The sequence below is a fragment of the Rhipicephalus microplus genome, chromosome 4, assembly GCF_043290135.1.
Source record: "Rhipicephalus microplus isolate Deutch F79 chromosome 4, USDA_Rmic, whole genome shotgun sequence".
NCBI lineage: Eukaryota > Metazoa > Arthropoda > Arachnida > Ixodida > Ixodidae > Rhipicephalus > Rhipicephalus microplus.
In genome coordinates this window covers 140,808,514-140,821,536 of record NC_134703.1, presented here as the reverse complement: position 1 = coordinate 140,821,536, position 13,023 = coordinate 140,808,514, and the positions used below count along the sequence as shown (strand labels likewise).

Sequence of the window (13,023 nt, the reverse complement as noted above, 5' to 3'; positions counted from 1 at the left end):
CACTAAAAAATACCCCTTGACCTATTACCAGCCCTTGGCGCAAACCGAGCTGTCGCCTGACAACAGAGAGCTTCGGATGCTTCTTGGGCATCGGCATCGATATTGCCTCCATGGGCCGACGGCCAACATTATTTTTATTTTGTCGTTCATCTTGTGCCTCTAGCGAGTGGCGACCTTGCTCTGCAGCCAGCTATTTTACAGCATCAGTGAAGCAGACATTTCCCGATGGGAAGACCAGAAGATCGATTCCTGGAGGGATAACGTCAATGCTGCAACCACTGGACGTCAACCTTACCATATTTACTCGCACTTTTTTTGTTGAAAAATAAGGAGAAATGTTGAGGGAGTGCGTTTATCAGGCTGGGTAAATTTGATTAAAACTTTCGGGAGGAGCAAAAAAAAAGGGGTTATGCAAAAAAAAGTTAGGTTGCTTAGCTTTTTGCAATTGACGTACGCGGACACTGTTTGGAAACAGGTTCTTTGTTGCACTGAACTCTTCTTAATTCTTCTGTTGCACTTATCTTTTGCAAGCTGTCCACGGGCTACTACACATGCCATAAAAGCGTTTTGCCGCTATCTTTTCTCCCAATCATTTAACTGCAACAGCAGTAGTATCCGCTGTGATCTCGAGGGGCACCCAAAAATGTGTGCTACGATGCTACGACGCACTTTGCCTACTTCGCATGACCTCGCACGACGCCGCCGTTGACACTGTAGCAAGTAACCAGCATTGCAGCAAGCTACCCCCAAAGCATCAAAACAAACCGTCAATAATGAGATTAACGACAAAATACAGCAGCCTTCTCGCTTCTACATGAAAAGTTCCTCTACACACAAATAACAAGCGAAGCGAGAGTCGGGGGTGCTACGAAGTTGCGGAAATGATCACGATATTTTCTGGACGACAAGCTATTTTTTTCTGGTTTTCCAGAAATGTGCGATGCAATAGTGACGAATGACCCTTCGGGACAGCAAATCCTGTCGTCATTGCTTGAAAATTGGGTGTACCTGGTTGGGCTTTTTCGCATTCACAGGGAAAGACCGCCAGTTAGCATGGACAGTTTTGTGACCTTTGCTCCACTATATGCTTATCAGCTGCGATATCTACACTCACACCATTTGTGAACTCCGCTGTGGCGCACACATAAAAAAGGCGGGGGACGTGCCGCGCAAAGACAGAAAGAAAAACAATACGGCACGTAGCAACGGGCGAAGGCAGCGAGCCAAGGAAGAGATCCAATGGGTGAGGAGGCCTCAGGGGTCGGTTAGCGGGACTAGAGGGGATCAATGCAGGGAGTGCGTTTATTACGCGGCGGAAAAAAAAAAATCCTAATTTTGATGACTGAGGTTGGGGTTGTGTTTATTGTTTATTGTGCGAGTGCATTCATTACGCGAGTAAATGCGGTAAAATTGCGGATCTTGAATACCTTCCACCGAAAACGACTGAACCATAAGTGGACATGGAGGAGGCCTAATGACGATTAACAAGCCTTTTAGAGACGGTGTGCATACGTTTTACAATGAATGGATGGTTGGCAACCGCAAACCCCGACAGGCCGCCAGTGCAGGCCACCTCTCGAGACAGCTTGGCTTAGGTCTCCGAGGCATAAAGATCTCTGCCAGAAGAAATGCTGCTGCGCACGTTTAGGAACTACTGCATCAGCAACCCTCTCAACGGCACCAAGGACAACATGCCATGGGAGGGGGCTAGTCAATAGCAGTCATTCTCGGAGGAGAGCTCCGACAGTTCGTAGGACTGAATAAAGTGCATCAGTTAACAGTGCCGTGCTTTCTTTTTCTTTTTTTTTTCTGGTCAAAGTAAGGGGGTCGACCTATATTCTGCCTCGACCTATATTCCAGGTTATGCGGTATATTACCTGTTATAAAAAAAATTGGCCATATTTCTCATGACAAAACTAACCTGCACAATATTTTTTAAAAATTGAAATGAGGCCTGTGCTAATGCCATTGTTTTGAATCAAAGGAAGTGCAAACAAATTTGAATTATAGAAGGATTTGACTCCCACCAGAATGCCAGTGATAACCTGCAAAATATTTTACCTTTTAAAATTTAAGAAAATTTTAAACTTAAAGTGCATCGATGTGAGAATAATACCATCATTTAACCTTGAAGTCAGGCTAGCGCAGATTTTCTTTGAATGTTTTTTCAATGCTTAGCACCATTTTACTGCAGTGAAACCACATTTACAGAAGGATAGATGCAAACTAATATAAACCTAATCAATTGTTTCAAAAAATTAGAAATTTTCAATAACTTAAATTAGATTCCAAGCAAATTTCAAGCATTCGAATATTTGCACAAGCCCCATATATGCCCGCATATACGATTGCACCCCTGAATGCTGCTACCGGAAAAAAAAAAATGTTTTTCACTCAAGTAATGATCGGACTCTGAACTTACTGTGGTGTCACACCACTGTGACAAGCGCAGTTGTGATGCCACATGTTGGCAATTTTTATTGAGATTTGATTGAGTGCAATCAAGCTTGACATTTTCTTTCCAAAAATGAAAACTGTTCACTATATAGTCCACAAAGTTTTCAAAGATCCACATACCAGTGTAGTCCATAAGCAGATGGGGTGGCAGTTCATCCTTGGGGCGGCAGTATGGGCAGTTGTAACCATACTCGGCACACCTCTCCGCATCTTCTTCCGAGGAAATCTGGTCGCACATACCATGCATCCATCTAATGATAGAAGAGGCACAGAAAGTACTTCAACACCAAGCAATATACATGAAATAGTGCCTAACAAAAGTTAAGAGGGGAACTTTTTTATTTGTCTATAGATCTGAACGAAATTTAACAGTTTGTGTATTTAGATGTGCAGATTCTAAAAATGTAAGTACTTTTCAATAGGTCAAGTAGTTTCGAAGATATCCCGCAATCAATGTATAACCTGGGTCCTTTGTTTGCTGCCTAATTAGCATCTAAGCAGGAAGCACCAAACCACTGGCGACAGTGTAGAAACAATGTAGGATGTTTAAGGAGTGCAATATGCTATAAATCAATTTGCTGGGCCAATTTCAACAAGAGTTAGAGGACAGCAATTTTCACAAAAAAAAAAAGCCACCTTCACCTGTCACAAATGTGACTCAGTTAAAAAAATTTTTGATCTGTATACAGTCTAACCCCGCTACAGCGAAACTCACGGGGCGCGGAAAATATTTCGTTGAAGCAAGCATTTCATTGTAGTGAAATAAAAAAATATAGGCTAGCAAAATAAAGGAGCGTTTATTCTTAAAATTAAAGTGTCCGCTACTTCTTACTCTTTCCCAGCAGCGTCACGATGCGATTCACAGTCATGCATAGCGAGGCCATGGTGAAAACCACGCTAAAAAAACCCCTACATCCGCTTTTGTGAACGTACCAAACAGTTGCATTAACACGTTAACACCAGCAGCTGTCCGCCGTCAAAGTGAATTCGACAACGCCGAGATGGAGGCAGGATATCGTGGAGCGGTGACTTTTGCCTTATTCTATGTCATTCTTATCATCATTCACTCGCGGCTAGGTGATTTGGTTGATGATATAGATGAACATCTGCTCTGATTAGGTACCACACTGGCCAAGCACGAATAAAATGATAAGCATTAAAATCGAAAAAGACATTGCCCCGCGGTTGCATCCAGCAGCTGCGGCAGCTGCGTGAAGGAAACCATGAACTGAGCGACTGAGCTTCAGCTTCGGATCGTCTGCGGCTCGAAAGCAAGCCAGTGGCAAAAAGGGCCTGGCAGCACCGTCTCACTGCCATCGCTATCGAGTAATGGCGGTGCCCATGCTTGGTGAACAGCGGCGATTTCTGTTGGTGCCAACGCGTGTTTTAGACTTCGTCGACGTATCTTCAGGTTCTGAAAATGCCTCAAAACGTTCAAGATTGGGTTTCCTGTATAGCAATAAATATCTGAGCCTGGAATCGCATCGCGAAATTTTGCTGACGCGGGACAGCAGAAAAGAAAGTGTTCGTTGTGGCGACAATATTTATGCATTGACTCTGATGGACTACTCACAGGGAACCTTGAATTTTTCGTTGTAGCGGAAATTTCGTTGAAGTGGCGTTCGTTGTAGCGGGGTTCGACTGTATTGCCTTGAAAATAGGCATATTGCATACTGCATGCATTTATCTTTCCGAAAAAAAAAAAAAAAAAAGAATTACACTGATAGCTCGAGTGGAACTAACTTGGCAAGTGTGCCAAAATTGATGTTTTGAGAAAATGAGGAAAAACGTTTTAAAACACCTTTACTGAAAAAATAGGAATAAAATCTTATTAAAATGCACCAGGGGCATAATATATTGTAATTACTCGAATCTAATGCGCACCTTTTTTCCGGTTAAGCGACTTCATAAATCGCATGCGCGTTAGAATCGAGTACGAACAAAAAATTACGGTCAATCTATTGCCATCGGCAAATCCAAAATGGCCGCCCCTTACGTGCGTTGGCATGGCGCGTCGGCCATTGCTGCCTATGTGTTTCCCATGTGCGGCACTTCGTACGTGTACTGAGGAGTTCGTCATCTAGTAGTGCATTAGCATCGACGGCGTGGAAGGGCCGACTCCGAAAACTCGAGTGCACCACGATGCCGCTTTTAAAAGAAAAGTCATCGCGTGTGCAGAAACGGACGGAAATCGAGCCGCATCGCGGTCGTTCGGAGTTCCCGAAACGTGCGTGCGGGACCGGCGGAAACAAGAGCAGAAGATTGTCGACAGCAAAGATTCACGCAAAGGCTTCAGTGGACCACAGCAGGGTCGGTTTCTGCAAATTAAAGAGCTGCTCGGAGAGTATGTGCTTGAGCAGTAAGCAGCACAGCGGCCCGTGACGACAGAACTGCTCCAAGTGCGGGCTATGCAATTAGTCTTAGAAAAAGGTCTAATGCGAGCCAGTTTAAAGCGAGCAGGTGCTGGCTAACTAGCTTTATGAAGAGGAAAGGCTTTTCCCTCCGAAGGGGAACATGCATATGCGAAAAGTTTTACGGAGGAGTACGATGAAAAGCTTTACAGTTTTCAGAGGTTCGTCCTAAACTTGCGGCGCAACAACGGCTACCTGCTTGGGCAAATCAGGAATGCCGATCAGACGCCTCTTTACGTCGACATGCCTGGCACCACAACCGTCGAAAAGAAGGGGGCGAAGCAAGTTCACGTGCTGACATCGGTCCACGGTAAAACTACAGTGACGGCAAACCTCTGTTACACGTCAGATGGGCACAAGCTTCGCCCGTACCTCACATATTTTTAAATGGAAGACGCTCCCGAAAGGAGTCGGTTTTTCGAGTGGTGTGATCGTGCGGGCCAGCGAGAAAAATGGGTGCGCATTGCAATCAATGTCTCACGTTGTTTTTTTTTTTTCGCGGTGGAAATCGGGTGCGCGTTACAATCGAGGGCGCGGGAGAATCGAGTAAATACGGTAAATGGATGCCATTCTTATAATTCATGACCAACTTTCTCAGACTTTTGGACGCTTCTCTCGATTTATTTGAGGTTACACTCTGACGACAGTCCTTCTCCCTAGATTTCAGGGATGTGTTTCTGAATATCGTTATCTCCAGCTGCTCGAGAACCGCAGCAAATGCATTGACAATGCCCGTGTTGAAGCACAGCACAGCTTCTGCAACAGCAGCTTGCACAGCAAAAAAAGAACCGTGCTGTTCCTTTGACACCAAACTCCGAATCACGGATTGGAGGCTTTTGCCTTGCTGGCATCTTGCCTTGCTGCCGCACCACTTGACTCCGAAAAGCACTCAATTTTTCGCGCTGTTGCTGACACCGACGAAAGACCCGCAAGCGTCGTGGTTGTCTCTCAGGCGCACGCGTCACGAACTTTGCTGGCACCGGTCACATCATCGTCTACCCGCACACGGCCAGAGTGGACATCGCGCGCGCTGTCAGAGAGGCCTGTGTCTACGCGCACTTCAGGGTTACCGATAGCATTGACACAGTCATATTTACAGAGCGTCCGCTATTCGGGGAAGCCATCTTGTACACTTCTCCATCGATAACATCTTCAATACACGTGCGGCCAGCATCCACATCGCGCATGCACGAAGAACAGTCTTGAGTTACGACCGCATTATCAAGACTGCGTTATAAAACAATGTCAGCGCTTGCTCCCGTGACACAGTAGCAGCACCATTGGGCTTTTTGCTTCTGCCTTTCTTCCGTGAACAGCTAAAATGATGCTGCAATCGAAACTTTTCCCACCGCCAGCCATAGCGACAAACACGTTAAGGATACGAGTCACGATACCTTCCCAAGGGCGATACCCTTCTAAAATGGCGGCAAACACTGCCAGCGAGTCTTCCTGGCCAATCGGGAAGCACCATTTTGGTCACATGCGTCAAGCAAGCAATGGAATCATCATGCGCTGCGTGTGATTTTGACTTCGATTCTTTTGCTTTTGCGATGGGCACATAGTTGTCTACTGTAAAAAAGAAAGCTAGAAATGCGACCTTTCAAAATGGCGCTGGTGGAACGTGTAGTTTGCGTGCCGTCGGCGGTTGAAATACGGCTAGTTTACAATTTTAAAGGTCCGCTTGCGCGAAGCTGCTCTCTTTATGGGTTATAACTTGAGAAGTGAAATCTTGAAGCCAAACTTTGCTGCTAGGTGCAGAAGGGAATCGGGAACACGAAAATGATGAGAAATAAAAGTGCCATTTTTGGGCAGATTTTCGACTTCTAAGTGCCGCGTCCCCCTTCTAAGTGCCGCAAACAATTCTCCAAGCTCACATATACGAAATCACTGCAGATTACTGCAGATGAATTAACTCTTTCGTTACCATGCCTATTCCTGTCGATCACCGGTGATTGAAGCTTTGCATCGTCGGTTTCGGGTATGTTAAATTTGTTTCTCGTGCACCCAGCACTTTCTTGTAGTAGTCCAGCCACTCAGCTTTCATAATTAACTTGACTGCCCATTTTGGCAAAATAGTAATTTTTGAAAGGCCTTTGTGCAAACCAATGTGCGTGTGTGTTGGAAAAATGCACTTGGCTGGCGAACTTGACAAAAGTGCGTGCCCCTCGTGATTATGCTACAATAACACCATTCTGTAATGAAAAAACTTTCACAAAACAAATATCAAATCACAGTGCCAACTTTGCAATTTAACAGTGTTGAGCAGTAATAATTGCCAGAAATTTATGCCAGCTATTCAATAAAGAGCTGTTGCTAGGAGTCAGGGAAAGTTTATTGCACAAAAAATATTTGCGAAAGACCACCGCATGTTTAAAGTGTGGAGGTCGCCTTCTGAGCCAGTTTCCAGCAGCTTTGGTTTTTCTTGTATCATCATATCAGACACAGCGCCGCATCTAGTATCACTAGTGGCTCTTATGATGGCGGCGTCACACGCTCAAAACTGTCTTGCAACCCCACCTGAATTGAGTGAGGACAAGCGCAGAGTTTGAGGATGACAGCACCTCAGCTTCGATTTCTGGCGACGATATTTTGTGTGAGCCTAATACATCCACAGACATTCATGGGTTTCTTTTGCCTAGGGCCTCAAGTTGTCTCCTCCACCACAACTGCGTAGCTGCTGACCTTTGTGGACATTCTTATAGCTACTCTGCTAACATGCAAAGTCCGCAGGTCGCTAGGGCGCGGTGTGCTAACGCCTGTTGCAGAGCTTTCCTAACAACAAGTAGGCCACCAGAGCACACCTTGGCGCTGACTACGGAGCAATGCAAAAAATTTTAGAACTGCTTGCAATAATATTGTTCTTTGCTTAAATACGACATGCCAAAATACAAAGAAATATGCTTAGATACATTTATTGGAACGCCAACCTATGCGGAGTGAGGTGGCTAGAGGAAAGAGGTGATGATAAATGAAATAGCGAAGTTCATCGGATATCCGATTTATAGACCGATTATTTACACGGGCATCCAACTACGCTGGAACGCCTTGAGGCTCTTATCGCAGAAAAAAAAATTATTGTGAAAAGTGTACGAGTTCACTTGTATCTCACGAAAAACCAAGCAATGCTTCACCACATGGCCCAAACAACTAAGCAGCACCTCGGTTCCGATTTTCTTTGTCTATGTGAATAGAAACATTCTGTACAAAATTGATTATTTTTATACTGCTCTCCTGGATCATTTATGTTCAAAATGTGTATTCTGAATATTCTTTATTTTAAATATTTTTGCATACATAGTGTTTTCTGTTGCACTGTTTACATGCTCGCAACTAGGAATTAAAAACTTTGCACACTTTTATTCATTCCAAAATATTTTTCTTGCTCAACAACATATATTTTTTGTAAAGAGCATTTCATTGTGCAAAATTTGGTATGCTGCAATTCGTGCAGGGCTACTTTTGAATCTAGAAGAAAATGATCTTGCCAAGACATGTGAAAAAAATAACTATTTTGGCGCGGTAACGAAAGAGTTTAAGAAATGCCACCGAACTGTCCCTGTTCAGCAGATAACGTTACGCAAACGTCATTTGATCCTAGTCGTATTCAATCTGCCCATGTGACAAGAATATAATGACAAGGAAGGCAGAATAAGACAAGTCTATAAAACTGGAGAAACAAAATGCAAACTGTCCAAAAGCACATAAACAAAGGACCCACAGAGGAGACCCATATAAGTGTTGCGTTCGTCCTTCATTATTATGTAATTAGACAATCCCGATTAATCAACTGAGTGCACCAAAACAGCTCTTGCAGTGACTGACCGTTCGCACTGGACGCACAGGATGACCAGTTCAGACTCTTTGTACTTGAGCAGACACAGCGGGCACGTAGTCGCGCTCCAACACGGACCACACTGGGTGTAGTTATTTTGCCACTGCGATCCATTGCCTGGCTCGGTGGCCCCGCACTTGACACACACCACGCACCTGGAGGAGAGAGAGTGTTTCACATAACTTGCTCCTTTCAATGAAATGTGAGAACGAGTGGGCTGTCTTAAAGCAAAACTAACAATGTACCACTTGCTGAGCTCGACTGCCATTATGCTTGCGATAAAAGGTTGATTTTCGGAACAAAAGGCCGATGTGCCATTTCATCTTAGCTTTGACAACGAACATTGCTTCCTGCATACTAGCACGACATCACCGCTTTCAAATTATATTTAAATATTTTAGTCACACGAGCTACACGAAGGTCGCCGAAATTAATGAAAGTTATCATATCTTTTTGTATATAACCCACACCAAAAAATGCAAAATGTTATTAAAAAGGTGGGGTGAGGGATATTGTTGGGTTAGAGTAGGTTAAAATTATTTTACAGCGAAAGCTGTTATGGGATCACAACTCAAGTCACGCGCAGTTGTCCGCCGCCGCCGCCGGTGTCCGTAACCACATCGCGCGAAATTAGAAAAAAGACCTAGCACCAAAGACCCAGTGGAGCTCAAAACTCGGGTCTGCTAGATGCCAGCCCAGTATTCGATCACTGAGCTGCGCCGATGCTTGTGACTTGTTGGCAAACCTAGCACCAACGACACAGTGGGGCTCGAACCCAGGTTCGCTGGGTACCAGTACCAGCCCATTGTTCTACCACTGAGCTACGCTGGTGCTTGTGACTTGTTGGCAATCGCATTAATACAAGAAAGCAATCGCACTAATACGAATTATAGGGCGTTTTAAAACAGCAAAAGAACAACCAGTCATCGCACAATGCGAATAGCGTAACGAGTGGGCCGTCTAATGCTCCAACCCATTACAAAAGCTTGTTCTTGTTCCCTTATTAATCGTAGAGCATACCCATTTCAGCCATAATTCCTCATCATCGTCAGCCATTGCATGAACAATTGGCACGAAATTTCTTGGAAGTGTTTAGCCGATACCATGCTTCTCAGAAGAATGGCAAAATATAGCACAGCGAATGCCGGCCTACTACCCAATATTATTAATGCCCTAGTGAGTATCAAGCAAGTGTGCTTGCAGTAGTTATCCAATGAGTATTCCGAAAAGGCTTTGAAAGGCCCCTCTTCTAGCTTTCGCTGTGACTGTGCTGCGTCTTTTGCGCAGGCCTAGCCTATTTGTTTTTTTCACCTCATGGTATAGTGAAAATCAGGGGGGTGGCTTAAACGCAGGGGCATGTTGTCCGCACGAAAATACCGGGCTTGTCTAGCTTATTTGGAATGCAATGTAATAATACTTTTGGCAATTAGTTATATAGGCCAAGAAGGTGCTGTACCATTAAATATCTTGTCAACCTTCTCCAGAACCTTCAAGGCAACATCATTACCCTGCATTTTCGTTTAGCACCTAAATTTGTTTTTCTAATGTTTTCAACTAACCTTTGCATGTAAGTATATTTGAGTGCTATTACGCTGTATTTACAATATTTTACCTTGCTAAACCATGGTAGAAATCGCAGTATTGATAAACGAAAAATACAATAAACCTGCATTAAAATGAAGTCAATTTATTTGAATCATCGCTTTTACCGCAGTGTCACGCAGTCCAGACACAAGAGCGTGTATTTTAGACCGGATTACTTGAAGCATGTCGATAGCTTGCTCCGCTTAGAGCGAAGTACCAAGTTGCAGATCCATATTCTTGACAGCGCAAACGAGCAGCCGCGCGCTTTTTTCATCCGCATTTTGCGCCAAGCCGCTTTTTCTGCACTGAGCGAGTGATGTCCACGCTAGCGTCGCACAGGCTAAAGCGTGCCAGTGCAGACTGGTGCAGACAGCGTGTGTGTCTCGGTTGCGTAAATTTCACCCTGCCCTCCGCGCCCTACTACGGTACTATCTGCTACAGAGGCAAATGTTGGAGGCGTTCAAAACATGCCGGCTGCTCCCCGCTGCGCCAGTGGCTATGTGAGTGGTGTCACATGACCACTACAAAGCTTCGGTGTGCTCCCTGGGCTTTTTTCAACAGCGGTTGAAAGACACACATTCACGTACGTTGTGCAAGGTCTGTGTGAGCCCGTGATGCGCGTGCGCATCGTGAGTGCTTTTAGTGGCCTTCAAGTGAACAAGGCCCCACCAGTGCCTGCATGGAAGCGTCTGACATTGGGGCAGGAAGTTCAACTGATACGTGAGGTCGAAAAAGAAGGCCAGCAGAAGTCGGAAATCGCAAGACAATTCGGATACCACCGCCAACATTATCAACTGTTCTGAAGAATAAGAATGCCATACTGGAAGGAAGAAGAGTATCTCAGCCAAACGACAGCGTAACTGGCGTTTCTCCCCAAGTCACCTTTCTCACACCTCTTCATTTTTTTCATAAAAACCAGCATGGTTTTCAGAAAGGTGTTTCATGTTCAGAAAGGTGTTTCAACTAGCTCTGTTTACTAATGACGTTAGCTCTAGCATTGATGTATATATACCCGTAGACGCACTCTTTTTAGACTGAGAGAGCTTTTGGACAAAGTTCCTCATAAACGCTTGTTCTTAAATCTTTCCTGTCTGAACCTTGACCTGCTAGTTTCCTGTTGGATTTGAAACTTTTCAACTAATCGCCAGCAGTTCATTTACGATAATAATCTTTCTACGTCTTTATGCCCCGTTATTTCAGGCGTGCCTCAAGGCACCGTTCTAGGACCTTTTCTTTTTCTCACATACCATATTTACTCGCATAATCCTTGCACTCTCATAATTCTGGCACCCCCGACATCGCCCGACAAAAATATGATTTCTTTTTTTCCTCGTGTAATTATCGCACCCCCTAAAATTGCCGCAATAATGTAATCTGCTCGTTCCAGCCATTGATGATAGCGTGTGCCGTCTGGCGCCATCTCCTAAGCAAGGGAGTGTATTATTATTGCACCAAAATTCAATCCAATCCAATCCAAGCCAAAGTGGCAAGTGCGCGTTGCGGCGTGATTTGTATGTTGTGTCTGTATTCTTGTTACGTTATGAGGCGATACGGAAACTAGACAGCTGCTTTCAAGTTGAAAGTGATTGATCATGCACTAAACAACGGCAAAAAGGCCACCGGTAGGCCCTTCGGAGTAGAAGAGTTTTGTGTTCACTACTGGTGACGGCAGCTGAAAGCCACCAAGACGGGTTGGGCCTTCTGTGTGCCTAAGACTGGGATAGATGGTAAACTTTATTTCTTCATAAGGCAACTGCGGACGATTCTATTAAATGGCCATCAGCCCAATATTGACGTCCTTCGCTTACCTTTTGCGGACTCCTGTTGAGCGACGAACGCTACCGCTGTGCCCGCTACGCCCGCAACACCCACAAGCTTTACGTACGGTATTCTAATTCTCAGCTATTTGATAGCGCCTTTTGTGCCTCAAATAAATCTTGCCTTGTGTTGATCCTGTGCCTTTACCGTATTTGCTCGCGTAATCCTCGCACTCGCATAATTCTCGCACCCCCCACATTGCCCAACGAAAATACAATTTTTTTTTTTCCTGGAGTGATTATCGCAACCCCAAAAACTGCCGCAATAATGTCATCTGCTCGTTTCAGCAACTCATGATGATAGCGCGCGCCATCTCTTAAGCATCTAACGTACTATTATTGCATGGAGATTCAATCCAATCCAAGCCAAAGTGGCTAGTGCTCATTGCGGCGTGTTTTGTACGTTGTGTCAGTAATCTTGTCACGGTATGGGGCGATACTGAAGCTACACGGCTGCTTTCAATTTGAAAGTGATAGATCATGCACTAAACAACAGCAACAGGGCCGTCGGTAGGCCTTTCGGAGCATACGAGTTTTGTATTCGCTACTGATGACGGCAGCTGAAAGCCACCAAGACGCGCTGGGCCTGCTGTGTGCCTAAAACTGGGATTGATGGTAAACTTTATTTCTTCAGAAGGAAACTGCGGACGATTCTGGTATAGAGTTGTCAGCCCAATACTGATGTCCTACGCTTACCTTTTGAGGGCTCCTGTTGAGCAACGAACACTACTGCCACGCCCGCAACGCCCACAAGCTTTGCGTATGGTATTCTAATTCTCGACTATTTGCTTGCACTTTTTGCGTCTCAAATAAATCTTGCCTTGTGTAGAACCTGTGTTTTTATAGTTGAGGTAAATTTTAGTTAATACTTCTCAAAGTTTGCTGTTAGTTCCTGCTGTGAGAATCACGATTTGCGGCCACT

The 13,023-nt window shown here is 44.7% G+C and overlaps 1 protein-coding gene across 7 annotated transcripts in view; it reads right to left on the bottom strand.

Annotated features, from left to right (window-relative positions):
• Positions 1-13,023, bottom strand: part of LOC119172383 (uncharacterized) — a 296,020-nt gene that overhangs the window by 197,824 nt on the left and 85,173 nt on the right. For all 7 annotated transcript variants that reach the window (XM_075893680.1, XM_075893684.1, XM_037423449.2 and 4 more), the window contains exons 21-22: positions 8,691-8,855; positions 2,578-2,708 (exon numbers count right to left, since the gene is read on the bottom strand). In XM_075893680.1, the coding sequence (XP_075749795.1) occupies positions 2,578-2,708; positions 8,691-8,855 (296 nt within the window). The remainder of the gene's footprint in view (positions 1-2,577; positions 2,709-8,690; positions 8,856-13,023) is intronic.